The sequence below is a fragment of the Typopeltis vanoorti genome, chromosome 9, assembly GCF_054136105.1.
Source record: "Typopeltis vanoorti isolate ZY-2024b chromosome 9, IOZ_Tvanoo_1.0, whole genome shotgun sequence".
NCBI classification, from domain to species: Eukaryota; Metazoa; Arthropoda; class Arachnida; order Uropygi; family Thelyphonidae; genus Typopeltis; species Typopeltis vanoorti.
Genome location: NC_143557.1, coordinates 98,531,251 through 98,554,725, shown reverse-complemented (window position 1 = coordinate 98,554,725; position 23,475 = coordinate 98,531,251). Strand labels below are relative to the sequence as shown.

General features: G+C 34.7%; 1 protein-coding gene and 1 long non-coding RNA gene across 3 annotated transcripts in view; one reads left to right on the top strand and one right to left on the bottom strand.

Moving 5' to 3' along the window:
• The window catches only part of LOC150103287 (endonuclease/exonuclease/phosphatase family domain-containing protein 1-like), a 112,153-nt gene that overhangs the window by 21,533 nt on the left and 67,145 nt on the right, over positions 1-23,475 (bottom strand). For both annotated transcript variants that reach the window (XM_090398039.1, XM_090398038.1), the window contains exons 6-8: positions 18,843-18,948; positions 8,740-8,793; positions 1,175-1,300 (exon numbers count right to left, since the gene is read on the bottom strand). In XM_090398039.1, the coding sequence (XP_090254165.1) occupies positions 1,175-1,300; positions 8,740-8,793; positions 18,843-18,948 (286 nt within the window). The remainder of the gene's footprint in view (positions 1-1,174; positions 1,301-8,739; positions 8,794-18,842; positions 18,949-23,475) is intronic.
• The window catches only part of LOC150103288 (uncharacterized), a 33,747-nt gene continuing 29,160 nt past the window's right edge, over positions 18,889-23,475 (top strand). The window contains exon 1 of the long non-coding RNA XR_016548828.1: positions 18,889-18,982. This is a non-coding gene — a long non-coding RNA (uncharacterized LOC150103288). The remainder of the gene's footprint in view (positions 18,983-23,475) is intronic.

Below are 23,475 nucleotides of genomic sequence, written 5' to 3'. Positions count from 1 at the left end.
CATGGAGTATCAGCACAGATGCTAAAACAATGTGCAAGATAATTAGCACACTTAATATAATTATTTAACTTTTACTCCACACACACACACACGCCCACACAAATTCCAAATGACTAGAAGGAGGGTAAGACCTTTCTATTATACAAGAGTAGTGTTTAGGAGGGTGGGAGCTTTATAGACCAAAAGGTTTATAAAAAAGATAATATTCTCTACCTTGCTTGGGATAGGGACATATGGTTTAGAGAACTGGAACAAGAACACATCATAATATTAAACAATCTCTACACTTCTCATTAATGATCTGTGTTATGTTTCTCTCCTTGTTTACAAACATGTTCAGCGGGTATTATTTCTAGTAGAAAAGAAACTCACTCCAAGAATGGAGCGAGTTTCAAACCAGCCAAGAATATGAATAGCTTTGCTATTCACATTCTTGGCTGGTTTGAGTAAATTTATTCAGGCATGCCTTCCTGTGCTTTAGCCATTTGCATGTCAACTAGATAAATTTGTTGTAACCGAGTTAAAGTGAATTGGTCAAGGTCACAATGTTAGGTAAGTGTGTAGGCTTTTATGGAAATAAGTGTAAAATAGATCTCTTTCCATACTCAGTAACTGTTTCATGTCATAAGGACAGAAAAAGAGAATAGTATTTTAATCCAATAATACAAAGTAAAATATATTTCATTTTCTATTATTATATCTTATCTTATCTTCCTTTTCCTCTTTTACCTTGCGGTGTCGAGGGTTTATTAATCATCGGACCTCAAACCGTTCACAGGATAAGGTGGTCAAGCCCTATGCCCCGGTGCATCCTATGTCTGTAGTGTTGAGTTCTCAAGGCTGGTTTGCCTGCTTTGTGGGATGAAAAATCTCAGGATAAACTGGGGAAAAAATCCTACTGTCCATGCCTAAGGCCGGCTAACTTGGCTATAGCTGAGGAAGATCCTTCAGCTCCTCACATCATCGACGCGAATCGAACCTAGGACATTCCTTCCCCAGGCATATGGTTGCGAAGCGCACAGCCCCTAGACTAACTGTGCAGACTATTATTATGTGATACAATATTTATTTATGCTTAAATAAAAATACAATAATACAAAGATTATTTATTCTTTCAAACCATTACACAATAGTATTAATTATAATGAATTTAGTATACAATCAAGGAACTAACCTGTAAAAACTTTTTGAATATTTTTACTTCCCCACATATGGCAATCTTCTTGCTGACTAACCATATTAGTGACAGTGCCAGCAGGAATTAAGTGGCTGTAGCCTTGAATAGTTAGCATTTCAAACACTGCAGAAAGCCAGGATAAAGATTAGATGAATAACATCTATATTTTATTGTAAAAGTTTGACAAATTTTATGTACAATATACATACAACACAAAATTAAAGTCATGAGGATTGAGCTGACGACATAGAACATTAATGTATCAAATCAGAAGCATGTAGGATTTTCAACTACTACAGCCTGAAAGCAAATTATGCATATTATAATGTTGAACAATTTTACCCAGAAAATATTATCATCATACTGTGTGGTGCTAATGCTACAAATGAACAAGTTGAGGATTATGAGATATTATAATAGATCATTAAACACTTTCAAACCACAAGATCATCTTCTTCAGCTTCATTCCCACTCAAACAGGGTCACTGAACATATCAACCATCTCCATTCAGTGCTAAGGCCATTCTCTACTCCAGTCTGAGGTCTTGGAGGTCCTCTCTCAAGCTGTCCAGCCATTATTTAGGCCTCTCCTTACTTGTTTTGCTGATAGCCTCATCTCCAGCACTTTCCTTGAGTTCTGAATCCAGGTATCCATCATATTGGACACATGATCCTGGGTATGTGAACCTAAACACTTGTGGCATGTTTATGGCCTTGTAATGTTATGCTCTCTGCTCCTTCACTACAAGACATGTACTTTGTCTTATTTTATTAATCCTCAAGCCACTATTTTCCAAAGCTTTCCTATGCTGTTCAAGTCTTCCTCCTTCTTCCTGCTCAGACTTTGTGCAAATCATCACATCATTGTCCTGGGTTCAGTTCTTACCATCTTCTCTGTCAACACATCCTAGAGCATGAAAAATAAAGAGCTCAAAGACCTTTGATTCCCACTTGGAGGTCCCCTCTCAAGCTGTCCAGTCATTGTTTAGGCCTCTCTTTACTTGTTTTGCCTGGTGGTGGTGGCTTCATCCCAGCACTTTTCTTCATACATAGCTGTTGTCTTTAATGATGCATTGTGTAAGCAAGAGTTATAAGAGCAGGAATACACTGATTTTTCTTGAAAAGATGAAGATGTAGTTGTTTGGAGTATAATTTGCGAGAAGTATTCTCCAAACAAAATAAGAAGTACTCTGTGAGTGGGCATCTGCTACTCATGTTTCAATAAGCTAAGTGGAAAGGAGAGGAATGATAGATGGCAGTTTAGTGAAGCACTACTTGTAGAAGAAACAAAGCTGAAATTAACAGTCTGTGAGACGGTAGGTGAAATGAGTGGAAGAGGATCACAGATCAGCTGGACCACCCTCTTCTACACACCATCAAGAAATGTTAAGTCCTTGATGCATTACCCAAACATGAGAATAATATTCTAAGGTAAGGTTGGGCAGATTTGTATAGAGTGAGTAAATGGGTGGGTGGAAAAGTGGCATTTGGAGCAGAAAAAGATATAGTTTTTTAGAAGGTGAGGAAGCAAATAATGTGATGCATTTGTGTCAGGAAAAACTAGAGAAAGGTTGTTAGAGTCCAAGAGCAGAGATCTTGTCTGGCAATTTGTGTATTAAAGAATAAGGGAAGATGAACTGAAATCCTTCTTTTGCATGATAAAAAGAAAGGACTGTATTTTGGTAGTGCTGAAGGTGACTAGATTATTCCATCAAGGAATAGCATAAAGGTGGGCCTATGGTTCAAATAAAACAGTATTGATTGTGGAAGATCTTGAAACCCGGGATGTTTAAGCATTGCGACATTAGTAAAATGAATAGATAGAATAGAATGTACTATCATCAGCAAAACTATGACATGGTTATTAGTGCAAGGTCATTCATGGATTTTATTTGTAAGAGAAAGAGGGCAGATTATAGAACAGAGCAAAATGGCATTATTTTCTTGGGTATTTTGATGGAGTCAAAGACTCATCATGAGAGGCCCATACTAACAATTATTCACACAATACCTTTCATAATTTCCTTAAATTTATTCACTGATGAAACACTCTCAACCAGCTAGCAATCCATTCCACTCATTCACCACCCTCCAATCTGGTCCTATCAAATTTGTTAACAACATTCTTAACACAATTTCCCAGATATGTTTTGCAGTCAATATGCTGTAAAGGAGAAGTATCATTTACTTGCTTAATCAATCAGGTGTTAATGGAATGCCTTGGAAGGCCACATAATAGATATACATTTTCTCATCATTGATTTTCTCATCACAACTGGTGACTTCATCTAAGAACTTGTTCAGCCTATTAATAACTGGACTTTAAGTAGGATTTTAGGTAAGTGGATAATATGTGGAGTATTCCCTGAGCATTAAGGTAAGCCACCTCCTGTAATATGTTTTCTTATCCTTAAGAACTATTGTTTTACCCTTTATTTGCTAATTACCATATTACAATTTCTTTTTTTTAGAGTGCTTAAAGCTTTAAACTTTGAATAGCTTTATTTGCTTTATTAGCTTTATTTGCTAATTACCATATTACAATTTCTTTTTTTTTTTTAGAGTGCTTAAAGCTTTAAACTTTGAATAGGTGAGATTAGGGGTGCCATCTTACAGACAATCTGAGCTGCTTCAAACTGAACTTTATTAGTTTTATCCAGAATATTAAACAGGTCTCTATCAAATGAAACTGATATTTTATTGAGAGTGACCATAATTAACCTTTAGCTAAAACATACAACTCTTCCTGATCATGAGGGCCAGCCAGAAACATTTACAAATTTGGTGATGTTAACATCATCAAATTCCTGCCATGTACCCTCAAGGGGTGTACAGGATATGACAGTACTACATGAAAAAATTACATCATTACTAACTTCCTATCTACAATTTTCCTCCAAATCAGTCTGTTACTTGTCAAGACTCCAACATTATCAGATCTTATATTTCTATTGTCTAAGGCACTTTGTACCGTATCAATCCAGCTATATCTTAGTCTTCCTCTGGGTCGTTTTGCTGCCAACCTGGCAGAGAACACTTGTTTTGCAAATCTTTCTTCACCCATTCTGTTTAAGTGACCATACCACCTGAGATTAGCTCTGCTAATGGATTCCTGGATGTTGGCAATGTCAAGTTCTTTCCTAATATCCTCGTTTTTAATTAACTAATGTAGATAATGATGCTGTCCTGAATCACTGGACTAGCCACCCTCATTCTCCTAGATTCCACTCCACCAACTACTTCCTGCTGTCTGCCATTCCCCCCCCCCCCACCACCACCACCATATCCACATCATCAGCTTCATATCCATTCCCATTTGCCTTATCCTGAACAACTGTTGCTTTATCTTTATTGGCTAATTACCATATTACCATTCCTGGAGCAATTTACCATGTTTGAGAAATCTGATTCTGTTTATACTTTGCCATTTAAACCAACTATATCTCACAGTGAATTATATTCTTGTTTAATTCTTTATTCAAGTGTAAGCAAACAAAGTATCTTCACAACTAGGCTAACTGTATATATATTGTTGGCTTCACATCAACTGTCTTAACTTTATTTGCTTACACTTTGATAAAGGATTAAACATGAATAGTAAGTATAATTTACTTTGTAACAAAAAAAAACTTTCTATATATATATATATATATATATATATATATATATATATATATATGTGTGTGTGTGTGTGTGTGTGTGTCTCACACATATAGTATCACATATAGTATTACTTTTTACAGGATCTTCATAAAACTGATAGTTAAGTTAGTTAATTTTTTTAAAAAAAATTAACCACTGATATTTTTAAGTGTTTATGTATGAGCTATTGTAGAAGTTTTGTCCTTGTAAGTATTTTATTGTGTGCATGTGCTTGTTTGTTTCAGTTTTCTTCCATACTGTTTAAAAAGGTACAGCAATGTATACTGATAGGCATAAAAAAATAACGAAAGGAGAGCATGTGCAAAGTGATACTTGAATCCACAGATGGGAAAATGTGATGAGAGTAGCAAGAATGGATGCTTACCTGATAGTGAAGAAAGATAATGTGAAAGAACAGCAAGTGAGCCTACTAAAAAGTTACAAAAAAAGTAGGTAACCGATGTAAACAGATATGAGTTTAGCAAACTTGGAGCAGAGCGAATGTGGTATAATGGCAGTGAATGCCATAGTAAAGAGGTAGTAAGACAGAAAGAAGTGAAAGATAGAATTGTAATCAAATGATGGTAGAATGGTAAAGAAACTATATGAAAGATATGAACATGAAGATGTTATAAAAGGATCAGTGAGGATGAGAAACAGATTGAGGTAATGCAGAGCATACTTCCAACAAACAGTCTGTTCTCTAAATATCCTCTTTAAAGAACAGACTGGTTGTTAGAAGTATAAGATAAAAGGTACCAGTCGTAGAGGAGTCAAAGAAATGATGGCAATGGAATATACAGTAGTGAACGAATTAATTTGAACAAGCCAAATTTTTGTCAAGTTCTTGGTTTAGTTTTTGTTTCAGTTCACAATAATTGCAGTTTATTATTTTTGGTTTTGGTTCTAGTTCACTATTCTGGTTGAGTGCTGTGTGTTTTAACTGTCTCTACAATGTTTATTTATAGTGTTGTACCTTTTTAATAGTGTAAAAAAAATTGACAGTTGTAGTGTTTTATTCATTTTATGTATGTATAAAATGGATACATCTCCAAGAAAGCATTCAAAAATATGTATTTTCTCAGTACACATCCATGCCTCAAAGACAAATTGCCAATGAGTATGGTTTTCGTTTGGTACTGGTAATGTGATTTTAAAGAGGTTTATTGAGATATGTACCTTTTTTCTCCTGACAGAAAGGGCAAAAAAGGAAACTACACTTACTCAAGATCATTTATTAGTTAGGAAAAGCAAAATGAAACCAAGATTGTCTGCTGTAGACTAAAATAGACTTGGCAGATAGTAGGATTAATGTTTCTACATGACAGTCTGTCGAAGATTGTTCGAAGCAGGGAGGACTGCCCACAGATAAAAAAGAAACAATTGTTCACAAAGGCTATGAAGAAAAAAAGGCTCTAGTGGACAAAAGTACAAATATTGGACTGTTGAGAAGTGGAAGAAGGTCATATTCTCAGACCAGAGCTATTTCTTTGTCCAAGGAGAGTGTGTACTCTTATGCTCACAAATCAGGAGCTGAGACTTCTCCTGCCCATCTTCAACAAGCTCCTAAACACTCATCTAAAAAGATGTTCTGAGGTTGTTTTACACATGACAGTCCAGGATCACTTGGAGCAATATATAAAAATATTGGAGAAAAGAGTCCCACAGAACCAGAAAGACAAAGAATTCATCTCTTCCAAAAGGATCTCATGCCATGCCACACTTCAAAAAAAGTGAAAGAGTTCCTCAAAACAATCACAACATCCAATTGCTTCAGTGGCCAGATAACTCTCCTGACATTAACCCAATAAAAATGCGTGGGCTATAGTGAAAAAGAGACTTGGAAAATTAAATTGTGATACAAAGGATAACTTAATACAATTCATTATAAAAGTATGGTTTCGAGATGCAGAAATAAGAAAAACGTGTTCTACAGTGGTAGAGTCCATGCCCAAGCGAATTAATAAACTTGTTAGGAATAGAGGAGCACATATAAATTATTATATAATTAATTTTTGCACTTATTTTCTTTCAAGATTAAAATTTTTCTTTAAAATGTGAGTGTTCGGATTAATTTGTTCGCTGCCGTAAGTAGTGCTGCATGGAGAGTCTATGGTGAAAGTAGAGTGACGTGAAAATGAAGCAAGTGGAGAAGGTATGTTTGAAGGAAGTTATCATTTGTTTCGATAACTTCCTTCAAACATACCTTCTTTAGTGTGAATGAGGCAACACAGGATTTTTGAGCATTGCTAAAAACAGTAAAGCAGAAGTGTGTGAGGGGGAGAATTGTCATGTTTTCAAGGTATAATAATATCAGAAAGCTGAGGAGGAGCAGATTATGAATGGCATAATAGCTAGAATAGGCAGGAAGAGAGGACTTGAGTATGTGGATGTATGGAATAAATTTGAAGGTATGAGAGAGAGAGAGAGAGCACAGAGGTAGGTAACAGACTGTTTCAGGATTCTAGAATGTTGAGTAGAATTAAGAGAATGCAGTATGCAACGCTTGATAGATGAGAAGAGGTGGTGAGAGAAGATTATCAAATCGATAATGGGGAATTGTTGCACAAAGTAACAGATGATGGGAAAAAGAGAAGTCATCCCTGGAAACTATAAAGGTCATGTGATAAATAAAAAGGAGTTTATTTGCACTGTTAGTGAGTGGTGAAAGGGTGGAATGCATTGCTGGAGTGGATTGTGGATGCTGCAATGAGTGATTTCATTGAGTCTTGGAAATAATACTACATGCTATTCTTAATCCTTCAGTCATATGTTTGCAGTTTAGTTAGCTCCTTCATACTGAAGATGCTTGGACAAAAATTTTATGAATAAACAGTTTTTACATAAGTAATCCATTATTGTTATTTAATTGATATGACAATTTATATTTCAATTAAGAAACAAAATAGGAAAGTTTTTTTTTTCATCATTCTAGTGATGTTTAACTTAATCATTAGCAGTAGCAATATTATTCACCAGCTGACTGGGAAAACTGCCAGACATGTTACCGTTGGATTTAGTCCCATCTTTTACATAAAGTGCTGGCTCCCTAATTTATTAATAACAGTGTGTTCAGCATATCCTATAAAGCCATCACTTGCACTACATATGAGAAAGGGAAATAAAAACAAACCAGAAATAAAAACCCTACTATGGAGATGAAATATGGTAGTAGCCATTTCATGCATCACAATCCTGTTGGTTTAACATTAATGGGATGGTGGTGTTACATCGAATAATGAAGGTCATCTATCACCCAGAGGTCTAGTTGGCATTTCCTTCAACTAAGGAAGGTATGCTTATAAGGCAGCAATGCTGATCTTGCCAGAGCCCTATTTGTGGAAACAAGCTATGAACAAGAAGGCAAATTCACTTGATTTGGAGAGGCTATATATTGTACATCACCAGCCCCTTAATGGCCACAACCCTTGTAGTGCATTTAATAATGCTTGAAAAAAAAAAGTTTAACACATGTAAGGAAATTTGAATTTATTAAAATCTATATATTTTGCTCACTATAACGTGAGCATCATTCAGGGAGAAAGCAAAAGAACTGGTTAAAGAAATTCAAATTTCTCTTACATGTGTTAAACCATTTTTTCAAGAATTACTGTCTGGCACATATTTCCATAAAATGTCTAGTTGTATTTAATATCACTAAACGATAAGACGAGTAGCAGGCAACATACTATGTCTGAATTTAAAAAAAGTCCGACAAGCATAATGACAGCTAGTGAACCTTTTATAATGGTTATTGACAACTCATTTCGAAACATTTTATTAAATATTTGAAACAGTGATGAGGAAATTAGCAAATACACTAATGCATAAAGCTTTCAACAGTAAGTAACTGTAAATCACTGGTTTTAAAAACTAAGAATTTTTTTCAGCATATCAAAAAAATTACATGTTGCTATTACCTGTATGCCCCGGAGGTAAAACAAAATCTCCAACCACAAAAATATTCTGTTCTCCTAATAAAAAGAAAAATATTCAGTAGTCTATTATTTTTGCATAAATTGTAGTTAATTTAATTTTATTTTTTACACATGATACAGTGAAACTTTGAGTTATTAATTTGACAATGTAAGTCTTAATTCAGACATTGTATTCACGAAGCATAACATCATTCGTCCAGCATTTATCTGAAACAGGAATATAATCATTAGTTATTAACTGAATTAAGCAGTCTATTCATCACATCCATGTAATGCTATCTTAATCTTTGTTTTCAATTAGTTCTTGTCACTTTGCTAAAATCCATTTTAAGAGCTGTAATTTTCCATCTTGGTTTTCCTTTGAGAAAATTGTTAGTCTTTTTTCCACTAATAAAAGGCAAACACAGAGTTCATGTTCTTTGAGTAATACAATGCAAAGTTGCACTACTTCCAATGCAGAAGGCTATATTTTCATAAGCTGTCTGGGTCATTTTTCAAACAGTTAAGTTTCAAATTTGGTTATAAAAAAATAATGGATTTTTAATATTCTATCAATCAACAGTTTTGCATTGCCAATTGATGCCTTCTAGACTTCCACCAACAATTATATTATCATCAGTTTCTGGACATACCAAATATACTATTTGATGTGCCATTCTGATAATATTTCCCAGCTAGTTTCATATTCAGGTAATTGCCCCACACATCCAGAATATTCTGGTAATTTTACCATTTCTAAGCTTTCATTTTCAATTCCATCTTCTATATTATTTTCAAAATATTTTCCTTTATTTTGTTTAGCTATTTTAACACCTGACTTAGCTTTTCCACATTTTTCTCTATATTTTCCAGGAGTATATACTTACTTACTAGCTAAGAAATTTTTACGCACTTTCTTCTTTTCATGGTCTTCTTTAACTTATGTTCCCTGTTGCCACTTCAGTTCAGACTAACACCATAATCAAAACTTGACTTTTTCAAAACTGAGCAATTTATCATCCTTTTCCCTTTTCTTTAATTTAAATTATTAAACATTTTAAAAAGAATAATCTGCCTAAAGCTATGCATTTTTTGTACCATGAAAGTTTCAAAATTTATTTTTATCCTGCAAAAGTTCCACTTTTGTCTTTACAGTTGAAAACTGAGTAAGCTTGAGAGTGAAATAAGAAAAAAGAAAAGAAATATTAAATTTATAAATACCGTGTAACCTTTTATGGTTACACGGTGGTCACATTCACAGTGAAGAATTTATGGAGACAAAAACACATTGGAATAATTACTTTACTTTACTTATAATTAAGAAAATAATATTTGACTTTTCGACCTCTGTATTGAGATCATCATCAAGAAAACAAGATACAGAAGATCCTCTTCCATTTCTTGCCCACCGATGGGTTTACAAATTTAATGCACCTGCAAACCTACCTTACATAGGAGCAACAGGGTGCCATCCCAATAAGAAAAGATAAACATAAATGCTACATTAAATTCCTCCGCTAAAACAGGCTTGTCAGACCACGCACTTCAAACATGCCGCAGAATTAACTGGAAAGGCACCAAGTCCCAACACCGCACAATAACCTGGTTTGCAAGAAAGTTCAAAGAAGCCTGTGAAATGCTGAAATATCATCCAAATTTAAACAAGAATGATGGATTAATAATTCCAAGAATCTGGAAGAACCTGTCTTCAAGCCATATAGCATTCAGAACAAACTCCAAACAGAAGAAAACCTTAATATGAGGACTTTGGAAATTGTTAATGTAGTTCCATTATGAAACCAGTTTTTTTTTAATATTTATTTATCATCTGTGCATTATTATACTGATATGTATAAAAAGTTTGTTTTATTTTGTGAATTAATTCTTAATCTTGTATATATATATTTTTAGTAATATTTTTATTATTATTATTATTTTTTTTTTTTTTATCAGAGGTCAGTTTTTAGGGGCAAATGATTAAAAAAAGCATTTAATTTCTTCTTACTTTTGTGTAGTGTCATGTAGCTTGTGTCCTGTACATATGTATTCTGATTTTTAGTGGAACCTGTGGCATAGTAATTAAATAATAAAGTAACACGTAAAGACCACAGTGAAATCTTTAATTAGTAAAAAGACAGATATTTCGTACTAAAAATAATAGTACATCTTCAGTGTCTGTAACAGTAATAGGAATGGAATACAGGCAAGTGTTTGGTGGATCACCTATTAAAATACAATTGTTACTGCGTGCTAGGAAATAATAGAAATAACAAATTTAATCTATTAAGATAAATGGTTTTTTTACATAAGATAAAAGTCTCCCAGATCTTTGAGAGAGACATACAGTCATTTCTATTTAAATTCGGTCGGTGTAAGATAGTTTCACAACTTTCTTTGAATAAGCATTCATATTTGAATCTGCATCTATGGAGGAGAACTGCTTTATCCCACTGGACACTATGAATAGAGTCAATATTGTGCTGCGCCAGACCAGACTTCAGAGGTTTGTTATAATCAATATAATATTGATGTTCTTTTATTCTTTTTTTCCAAAGAACGGCCAGTTTGTCCAAAATAAGAGGCATCGCATTCGCAAGGTATTTGGTAAATGCCAGCCAAAGATAGAGAAGACAGTTTATTGTAGAAGGTAATAAAAAAGGAATTTTGTTGATAGGAATATATTTGGAATCAGTTGATACTTTTTCAGAATTCTACCTATAGGTTCTGAGATTCCTGGAATGTACGGAATAAGAACTCTGCAGACTGTTGAAGAAACTGTAGGTGTTGGAACATAAGAGTCAAGTATCTGTTGGATTTGATTGGAGTTGTAATCATTTGATTCCATTAACTTTTTAATGATGGAAAGTTCTTGTTGAAAACAGCAGATAGGAAGGCTCTGAAGGAGCCAACATCAAGAAACTGATCAAAATCTACTTGTCAGGGTCAGTAAAAAAACTCTCACAAAGTAATAAGTGAGAGCACAGATGAGGAAAGAGGACAAACCTCGGCTCACAACCAAATCATCATCATAAGTTCTTAAAATGGCTAATTCTTCTAAAATGTTTAATTAATTGAGAGAAGCATTAAGTTTGATAATCATCAGGGGTTGCTACCGAATCCCACAGGAAAATTAATCAAAGTGAAAATCACTTTTTCCCCCTTCAAGAAAACCAAATTTTTTCAGTAAGACTAGGTGTATGTTCATTTAATGATTGGCTTTCTTATGTTTATGCTTTAAACACCACATTTCTCAGAAAATGCACTTATATCAAAGTTTGCCCATGAAATAACTTCACAACCCGACTACTCATAGAGAGGACAGTTGATCTCACATCAAACTGCCCATTATATATAGAAATATGATATCTGAAATGGAGTTAGCTCAAAGGCAGTATCTTCAGAGGTCTAGTAACAACTATCACTATAATGCATAACATCTACCAGAGAAGGGTGCACTGCATGCCAATATGGGATATGATCGAGTAACAAAATGAAATCTAACTATGCTATATATATATATGGGGTGTTGATTGTTAAACAATCAACACCCCAGTTCAGTTTACCTTGGAAAAAGAAAACAACAGTCTCCTTTTTCTAGACAATCTGATTACACACCAGCCTGATGGGTCCCTGGCTTTCTCTGTTTACAGAAAACCAACCCATACAGGTAGATATATTCACCAGCAATTCTCCCCCCCCCCTCACAACAATATGGGATTATAAAAACCCTATAAAACAGGGCTAAATTAATCTGTTTAGACAACAATGCTCTAACTACTGAACTTAACCACATCCTTAACACCTTCTTAGCCAATGGCTACAACCCCCAAAAAATATTAAACCACTCCCCCCCCCCCCTTCTTAACAGAGATTACACTAAATCTGTCACTATTCTGCATTTAAGGCACATCTGAAAAGCTCACAAAATCCTAAAAAAATATTGACCTGACTACCAGTTACAAACCACATAAGAAATTGGCATCCCTTATCTGCTCCACCAAAGACCAGCCACTTCCACTAGACCTACCTGGAGTATACCAGGTTCCTTGCAGCTGTAAACTGTTCTACTACTGCCAAACAGGCAGGACAGCTAATATCAGGATATCCGAACACAAAGACTACATACGGTTTCACCAATACAACCACTCAGGACCTGCAGACCATGCACTAGATACCCACCACAAAATACACTGGCAGAAAGCCACTTTACTACACCATAGCAAATATAAATATGAAAGATTGTTTCTAGAATCAGCCTCAGCTCTAAAAAACTTCCCAAATCTCAACAAATTTGGATGCATGAGACTGCCCAAAAATTTGGAAAGCTTGCATCCTTAGAACATCACCCCAACAGCCAAGACAACCCAATTTGGCCTGCTGGGGGGGGGGCACCTTTAGGACCAATGCCAATTGCCTTCTTCAGCTTCATTTGTGCGTTGTTAGTGCCTGCGTGCACATATCATACATTTATTCCCAGAAGATGGCAATGTAACACTGCCAAAATATTGGAAGGTATTGATTAAAGTTTTTTAATTAATATTTTAGTATACGTTGTCATTTCTTGAAAAATTTAAAGTCATGTGTAAGCAACACATAAGTTTATCTACAAGAATTGAGTCTCAGAATGAGAGAGTAAATGCTGCTTCCAACTTCTTCCCATCACAAGAGATTGAAAAAACTATAACAGTGCTATGTGTAGACAATTTATTATTATTATTATTATTATTATTAGGTGACACCTCCAGGGAGTCCAATGACTCATCGAGGGAGAGCACCTACTCTAAAACTCTGTCTCCACCACTCAATCCACCAACTACAACGAATTGCAACTATACCAATGCCATCTACTGCCCACCACTACCACTAGTATTTTCACAGACAATAACAAACATTCGTGTCCATGGCGGGATTCAAACCTGCAGCCATTTGGATGGAAAGTGGATACGCTAACCACTTTGCCAACCAGGCAGGCATTTAATTGAAATAAGCTTAAAAGTTCAAGCAAGCTGATGAATTGATGAACCCCACCCCCACTAGAAAGTTTATGAACTTCAGAAGAAAACTAATCAAGGTAAAAAAATCCTTTGTGTTTCAAGGAAACTGAATTTTCTCAAATATGCATGCTTCATTCCACAATAGGCTTTATTTCTTATATAGTGCTGTATACACATTACTCAGAAAAAAGCATACTCAGGTGAGAAAGGAGGACTTCCATGGAGTCAAGAAACTCACAATGAAAGGTTTGTTCTGGGTGCTATAAAATCTATCATATTATTTCTTAAATTCATTCATGCAAAAAAGTAGCCCATTTCTCACTTTCCTATGAGCAGCTTCCAGGTATAGTAACTCCTTGTCTCTTTCCTTGTTTTATCTTTTGATGAAAACATTTGTAAAGCTCCTCTCTATTTATATGTCTCAATCTTATTAACACTCCTCCTAGCTGCCAAATTCTGCATATTAGACACAATATTCTTCATATTTCAATTAGTCTTAATGCTGATATTCCACATCCAAATAGCATCTTTATAACCTCAAAAATAAATAATGCAGAGTAAGGCTCACAGATTTATTAAAAAAATTAGATAAACTTCAACGTGTTTTGCCATCAATTAGCTGATAGCAGTGTCATGAAAAGTATTAGAGAACATATATACAAAAAAGATCTGAACAGTTTACAACCGTTTTTTATTTTTTTTATTTTTTTTTAAAAGAAAAGAAAATGATAACATAATAAACCCTGTTCCTGCTATACATCAACGACCTACTGCAATTGACCTCCAACCCAATACACAGTTTTGCAGATGACAGCACACTACACTCCTCACTTGCATTTGATAAGCCTTACTCTACACAACTCACCTCATCCTACAGAATATCAACCACCACCACCACCACCACCACCACCACCACCCTCAACTCCGATTTCCAAGCCATCCTACAATGGGGTTCAGATAATCTCATAAATTTCAATGCCAACAAGAACAACTTTTTCCCAGTATCCTTTTCGACGATACCCAAATTTCCAGACAGCCTGAGATCTCTCTCCTCAGAATCACCTCACTTCAAACCTCTCCTGGCACAAACATTGCATCCTCAGCCTCAAAAAAACTAGGATTTCTCTTCCGCTCAAGATGTTACTTCACCCCTGAACAGCTATTAACATTATACAAGTCACAAATCCGCCCAACTATTGAATACTGCTTTCACATATGGGGTGAGGCCCCTAAAAGCTCTCTCAAAATGCTCGACTCAATACAGAGGAAGGCAATTAGACTTATCAACGATCCATCCCTTACCAACTCTCTCCTCCCACTTTCACACAGAACAGACGTTTGGTCTCTGCAGTAAGTATATTCTACAAATATTTCCATGGGAAATGCTCATCTGAAATAACATCAATAATTCCCTCGCTCAGTACTAAGCTTATTGGAACACGTGCAGCTGCTGCACAACATCCCTTCACAGTACGCCTAGAAACAAACTTCTTTTCCTCTTCCTTCATCCCTGCAACTGCTGCACTGTGGAACAGTCTCCCACCTGCTGTGTTTCCCAAGGAATACAATTTAAAGTCATTTAAATCAAATGTAAACAAATTCCTCCTTTCCCAACCCACCACCCATACACAGTACCAATGTACTATAGGTTGACCAATCAACCTCCTGTGTATGGGCCCCAACATAAAAAAAAAAACAGTGATACATGTTATTAGGTGCATCATGTGTGGTCAGTATATTGCAGCATAAAGTATGTTATGGAAGTAGTTACTGCCATAAGAAAGGTCTTGTATGTTACAAAAATGAATAAGACTTCTATATGTCATTAATCATGGTTTCTGTTAAATGTGCTGTGTAACCAAATCACTTCAGAAAACTCCTTAAACATCCTGGCAAAAAAAGTTGGCCATTCTCTTCCATGTCATATTTGGAAGACAATGGCTAATCCATGTCATGAGGCACAGTGAGACCACTTTTTCCTTTCCTTTTATGTTCTTCATCACCTAAGTGCTCTTTCTTATGGATTTCAAAATGCCTCCCAGCCTGACAGATCCGTAAAGCTTGCCACACGAACATGGAATTCTATACACCTCAGTGTATTTTACAAATACAATACTGTCTTTAGGTGAACATAGAAAGTTTTGTAAGATGTGAATTGTTCAGAAAGCTATTCAAATTTGCATTAACATTTTTAAAAGATGTGCTGTCCTGACATTCCCCCTCCATGTAGGATAAAGAAATGGTGCCCTTGTAGGTTATTTCTGGAGACACACAAGTTGGTTTATCAAAGAATAATAATTTGTTTAATAACCTTCTTGAATAGCCATTATGAAGAAATTGATTGAGCAAGAGTAAGTTCATCTTTCTTTTTTGTTTCAATTTTCCTCTTAAAGCATGGTTTAAGGTAGTGATGATACTTAACTTTTGATGAAGATGGTGAAATGAGTTGGCATGTAGATATTGCAATATCTACATGACATATTTGCATCTTATGCAATATCCACATCAGATGGTTTGCTGTAGATATCTAACTATATCTCCACCTTTTTTTTTTAAATTTATTTTTAATAAGAACATCCAAAAATGGTAACTTGTCATCTTTACCTTGCATTATTCTTGTAACTCTAGTCCTTGTGGTTATCACATCATGTTCTCTATAATCCACTTTTACATCCTTCTAAAATTTCCTAATCTCCTTGAAATCTAAGTTGAAGGCCTTATGCAAGTAGAGATATGGATGCAATCGAACCATTACACCCATTTGGGGTGAAAAGATTAGCAGCGGTATACCACATTGGTGGAACTGTACTCCAGGAGATTGATGAGGCCAGGGACTTGAGAGTGTTGGTGGATAGGGCGATGAAGTTTAGGGGACACATTGCAATAATGGCTAAATCAGCTCATCAAATCACTTGGTTTCTGAAAAATACTTTGATGAGCAGAGACAAGCAAGTTATTGTTCCTCTGTACTGAGCCTTGATAAGACCTCATCTCGACTACTGTGCCCAGATTTGGTCACCTAGGTTTCTTCTTGATGGGGAGGAGGTGGAGAGGATCCAGACGCGAGTGACCAAGATGATAGCAGGTCTATGGAATAAACCTTATGAGAACAGGTTGAAGATTTGTGGGTTGCAGAAATTGGTTGATAGGTGGAAAAGGGGAGATATGATTGAGCCATTCAAATTGCTGAAGGGTTTCTATAGGATTAATTCAGAGGATATTTTTGAGATCAGGACTGGTGGTGGGAGAACTAGGGGACATCTATGGAAGCTGGGAAAGAGTGTGGCTAGCAAGGGTGTTAGAGCTGGGTTCTTTACTTTTAGAGTGGTAAATGAGTGGAATAAGCTGCTAGAGTCTGTTGTGGGTGCTATGACAGTGAATAAGTTCAAGGCAAGGTATGATAGATACTGAGAATGTCGAATAGTTGTGTGGACATGATGTTTAGGGCCTCCCTCGATGAGTCTAAGGACTCCCTGGAGTCGCCAGTAATAATAATAATCCATATCTTGCCTATAAGGCCTTATATTCTGACACATTAAACAGTTATTGCACTCATCTGTCTACCTTTCCAGCCTGGTCTTCTTAAAATCCATTTAACATATTACTATCATAAAGATTACACAGTAAAAGTTCTAGTACTGAGTACTGTGAAATCTAATTTGCTCCCAAACATAGCTTTATTATGCAGCACTGGATCAGTAGAATATAAACTTATGTGGCACCATCTGAAATTCTTGTACAGAATCCTGAAAAATAATAGTAGATTCAGAAGCCACTCTTGCTGCTTTATGCATTATTATAAAATTTGACCAGATTACTGCTTCAGTAATCTGGTCAAATGCTGAACTATCTCATTTGACTACTTATGAAAGTCTTAATTCTTCAATCTATATATTTCCACACATGGACGGTTGCAGAACAAAACTACATTATTATTACATGGGCAGGTATAAAAGATAGATAAAGAACAAGAGAATCTAACTTTTTTTTTTTTTTTTTTTTTTTGAACAGCTGAGATTGTATTTTTTGAGGCAATACTTTGTTACAGAGAATAAAGGTATACAGGATGAAAGAGAAATAGAAGATTTAGTGGATTAGAAGAAATGCATTGTAAATGGATTAGAGAAGTGTTATTAGAGACTTAAAAATGGGTGGAATGATGGATGGTAGTTTAGTAGAGCAGCTATAGGAAATACACAAGGCAGAAACAGTTGGTGAATCTGGAAGGTGCCCAACTTCCAGACTCCCCAGTTGTTCTCCTCCTATTAGCTACATAATGAAGTAACTGGAGAATATTCTTATTGTACTACTAGTCTCCTCAGAGACAGCTTGGAGATATATCATTGCATGAAACAACACCAGATGAAAAAAGTGACTTTCAAATGGTCTTGAACTATGTCACACTAAATTTTTAGGTTAGGAAAATAAATAGAAAAGCAGTTGCTGAACATGAAGTGTTTGAAATATTAAGCTTGAGCTTAATAAGCCTGTGGGACTGAAAATGGGATATTATCATATGTGTGATGGAAATAACAGTATCCTTGATTTCTCAACAAAAATCCCATAACAGGGAGTCTGGAAGAGAGTGCTGATGAATGGGGAAGGAAACCAAATCACCAATACCAAACTGTTAGGGAAATTGTGTTCCCAAGTGGCAAAGATATTGAGGAGGTTGATTAAAATTCCAAATAGAAGATTAAACTGATGACAACAGGAATCTCCATGGAGGACAGCATGCATTTATTATAGGATAGCCTTATTTCAACAATTGGTTGCATTTTTAACAGAGGATATAAGATGCAGTATAGTAATTTTTTACGGATTTTCTGCAAAAGTGTTGTTTGACAGAATACTAAATGGGACATAGGTATTGAAGCTGAAAAGAATACATAGTTAACAGAAAATGAATACTGTAATTTGGTTTTCTAATCTTATCTTTCCAAGTAATTTCTCTACTTATGTCAAGTATAATCTATTGTCTTATTTCTTCTGCCATTCACTGGATGCAAATGAGATATTACAGTAAAACAAATTAATAAAACAGTGATAAGTTTTATATCTTATTTCCTCAAAGATAACAATACATAAAACAGTGATATAGTAAAAACATACCAGGAATTCTCTCTTTTAAGGCATCTATAAGAAGTGGGAGAAGGGTTGCAACTGAACCTTCACTGTGAAGATTAATAACAACCACAAAGAAGTCTATTTGGCCTACCTAAAACAAGAGTTTTAATATAAAAGAGTGCTATGTAAGTGCTAAGTTTTTTCTTTTTTGCAACAAGATCATTATTTTGTTAAGCTTTTATTGTACTTCTAAGTCTGAAACATCAACTGTTCAGTTTTATATTTAAAACTGCTAAATTTTAATTTAATAATTAATGTGGAAATTGCAGAAATGTCTTTTATGCAAAATATTCTCCAAGAGTTAATCTATTCAATTTTAATACCAATAGTACTTTTTAATTCACAAACTGCATAAATTAATGTTATTTAATATTAAAGTAAGTTTCATGGCTACACATGTAACAAAAATTATATAGAATTTAGTCAAAAACTACAATATATTTCATCCAATGTTATGCAGACATCATCAGGGAGATAAACCATTAACTACATTCAAAAGTAGATGAATCAAAATAGAAAATTTTGATTCATCTTTTGTTGGATTTTCATTGGGTGAAATATATTGGAGTTTTTGAATAAATTCTATATAATTTTTGTTGCATGTGTAAGGCATGAAACTTACTTTAATATGTCTGGTGCACATGTTCCATTAAAGTTGGTACTTAGTGTATTTAACTGAATCCAACCGTTATTGGATGTAGAAATTTATGAAATGTTTTGAATTGCATGTTGGACATGATATCCACAGCCACACTGATACTGAATGAAGGGATGCAAAACAAATGAATGCATGAACATAATTCATTCTAATCACTTTTTTCAACCACAATCACAATATATCCCTATATAGCAAAGAGCATCTCATCTCTAACAGACACCAAGATGAAAGAAAAACTTTAGTTTTATTGTATCACTACAGTATACAGACAGTACAGAGATAGTCTTCATACTATATTTAGCACCAATTAATTCATGTAATTAGAGAAAACTGCAATGAAAACAACCCTACATAATAAAAAACCCTCCCCTCCCACACCTATAATGCTGCATACATGCAAGCAAAGTAGTTTTATTGTAGTACAAAACAGAGTATTTAACTAAAAATAGACTGTCCAGACATCCTGTTTCAAATTTTCAGCTATAGAAAACATAGCACCTGTTTATAATGAAGTCATTGAGTGCATAAAGCAACAATTTATGTAATGCAAATTTTCAAAAGCAAATAAAGATGCAACTGCATATGAACTTGAAATCAGTTCGAATTACATGTGAAATTTTCAAAATCAATCAGACAATTTGCAAATATTAAGTTATGTAAATATTAAATATTTACATAATGAAGTGGTGGAGAGGATTCAGACGAGTGACTAAGCTAGTGACAGGTCTGTGGATAAGCTAGTGACAGGTCTGTGGAATGCTCCCTATGAGGGAGCATTCCACAGACTAAAGGCATGTGGAACTAAAACTAAAGGCATTCCAGAGATTAAAGGCATGTGGAACTAGTCAGCCTAGGAAGTGAAGTAAGAGTGTGGTTAGTGAGGGTGTGTGAACTAGATTTTTTTGCTAGGAGAGTGGCGAATGACTGGAATAAATGGCTGGAGGTAATTGCAAGTGCTCTGAAAGTGAATGAGTTTAAGGAGATGCACGAGAGGTATTGCATGAATAATGGTTCATTTAGGTCTCCCACAATGAATCTTCTGACTTCGTGGAGATGAGATACCCATATAACAAGAATAATGTCTCCCTCGAATTACATGCTGATTTACCTGTCTAGAACTTTCAATAAGCTTTCTCCCTTTCAATGACTGCCTTTTTAACTTCCTGAGTCTATCCTTGCTAACAACTTCACCCCATGCCTCTCTATCAATGAGTCTCTAGGATTTGGTTATTGTTTTTAATATCTTTCATATTTTTCCTGAATAATATTTGTGTATTTGAGCTTACAGTTCACTTGTGAGAAATACTCAATTTTGCTTCTTTTCAATCTGATATTCAACTTCAACTGCTCAAAACTAAATAGTGATTACTTCCCATTTCAAATGCTCTATATTCTTCTGTGCCCTGAAGATATAATCATCAATAAAATAACCAATGAGGCTTTTGTTATTCCTTGTGTCCTCTCTCTCCATTTGAATTTATGCACATCTTTATGCTGGAACATGGTATTAGCAATGACTAGTCCATGTTCTGACCAGAAATCCAGCAGGTACTTACCATTATTATTATTTGCTTTGTGATTTTCTCTTAAGCCAATATAGAATACAATTTGGTTAGTTAAATCCCAAATTGTCAGTTCATCCTCATTTTTTTTAGCATCAAGCTAGATACTTAATAATAGGCACACCACGAGAGGAGGGGGAGGTAGGTTTAGACATTAGATCAAGAGCCCTGGTCAGTTCTCTGCTTTTGTTAAAAGGATATGTACAGGTCTCCTCCCAATTATCTAGCTTTGATCCTTAAGTAATCCTGACATGCACCTTTTGGTTGGGAAAAGACAGATTTTCAATTCTTATTGCTGATGAAACATTTCTTCAGAATAAAAGAAAAGAACTTTTTTTTCCAACCAAAAGCAAGTTAAGTGATCTCATATGGAAATTAGAGTATTTGTTCCAGTATAACTTGGGTATTTCAAACCTTAGGATATCAGAAGGTCTGAATGTGCCCACAACAGGCTTGGAATACAAAAGTCTGGTTTGGAGTAGTCTATGGGTCTACTTCAAACTAGAAAGTTCTTGATCTGTTTCCTGGAAATTATCCAGGTAGCATCTGAATTAGCATTAGAATATCAAAAGTGTGATATGTGGAAAAAAATAATTTTGGAAGCTAAAGTAAAGACTGCAAACAGAACCCTAGAATGGTAAAGAGTATAACTACCTAGATTAGGGGAATGACATGACAACTACCTTATTGCATAATAACCAAAGAAGGGAGGAGAGGATCACTACCCATCCTCCCATATGTTTGTGCCATATGCTGGATAGTGAGTGGGGCTCACAGCACCTGATGATAAGGATTAATTTATATCCCTCATGACTTCTTTGGAAATTATCAAAATTATCGTAAATTTCTATGAATAAGAGTCCATCTGTTAACATGGCTTGGAAGCAAAGCAAGATTAATTACAAAATAATTTTAATAAAAATTGAGCAAAAAAATTTTTTTTTTTACATAATAAAAAATTACAAAGCTTAATAGGAAATAGAGCTATGCCACTTGTTCAACCAAAGGCTAAGTTAAATTACTAATATAAAAGTTTAATTTATATTAAAAGAGCAAATAAAAAGACATACCTGGCAGTATATTTTACAAGGTAGAGATGACCAAATATTTGGAGCCAAAAACATATAGTAAGAGAAAGGTGTTAAAATGAAGTTCGATTATGTGGAATAAAATATGTATCTCTCCAACAGTCAAAAATGAAACAAATAAAAACAGAAAACAAGGAAAATGATGAATCAAATAGACTAGATTTTGAAAACTAAAAATTTAAAGACCAAAAAGGAACAAAAACTAGTGAAGTATATACAGGACCATTCATATGATGTTTTCCAATAATTCCTATGAAACGCTGGCCGTTTCATAGGAATTATTGTCTTAAAATCAGGAGGGACATGAAACCTAGTTTCAGAAAATTTATATGCTAATTTTTTTATTAAAACACTATCATTTAATCAATAAAACATGACATACAGAAAAAAAAGAGAGTGATAAACAGTGATTTTCCAGCCTGGTTGGCCAAGTGGTTAGCATATCCACTCTCCAGCCAAAAGGCTGCAGGTTTGAATCTCGCCGTGGGCATGGATGTTTGTGATTGTCTGTGAAAATACTAGTAATATATGTATATAGTAGACAACACAAATAATAGGACTCTAGCGTTGATGTAAACATTTTTTATTTTTAATTTGTATTTTTCACCAGAGGTCAGGCCAACAATTGTGGTAGCAGTTGGTCAGTGTCTTTAACGAACCAATATGATTGTAGTATAGCTTGTTTCTTGTGTATATTTGTACGTTCCAGAAGATGACCTTGACATAAAGGTCGAAACGTCGAATTGTAGATTTTAGTTATATTAAACTAAAGTTTTTATTCAAACACGGTAGTTGTCTCCATAATTTTCAAAAATGCATTCGTATCACCGTGCAAGCCTAAAAGAAAGGACTCAATCACTTATGTTTTGCAGATGACATTGTTCTTTTAGAAGAAAATAAACAAGCTCAGGCAATGCTAAATGACCTTGATAGAGAAAGTAGGAAAAAAGGTTTAAAGATTAATCGAACTAAAACCAAACCGATGACAAATTCACATCAAATCGAATTAAAATTAACAGTAATCATATTGAAATTGTGGAGGACTATATTTACTTTGGATAATTAGTTAGTTTTAAGGAAAAGCAAGATAAAAAAAATAGGTAGAAGAATCACATAAGGAAACAAAACATTTTTGCAATATAAAGATTATCTGTTAGGAGATTTACCTATATGCTTAAAAAGAAAGCACTTTAATATATGCATTCTTCCAGTGTTTATATATGGAAGTGAGACATGGGCAATAACTAAAAACAGGAAAACAGGTTGCATGTGGCTCAAAGAGCCTTGGAAAGAAGAATGCTCCACATAAT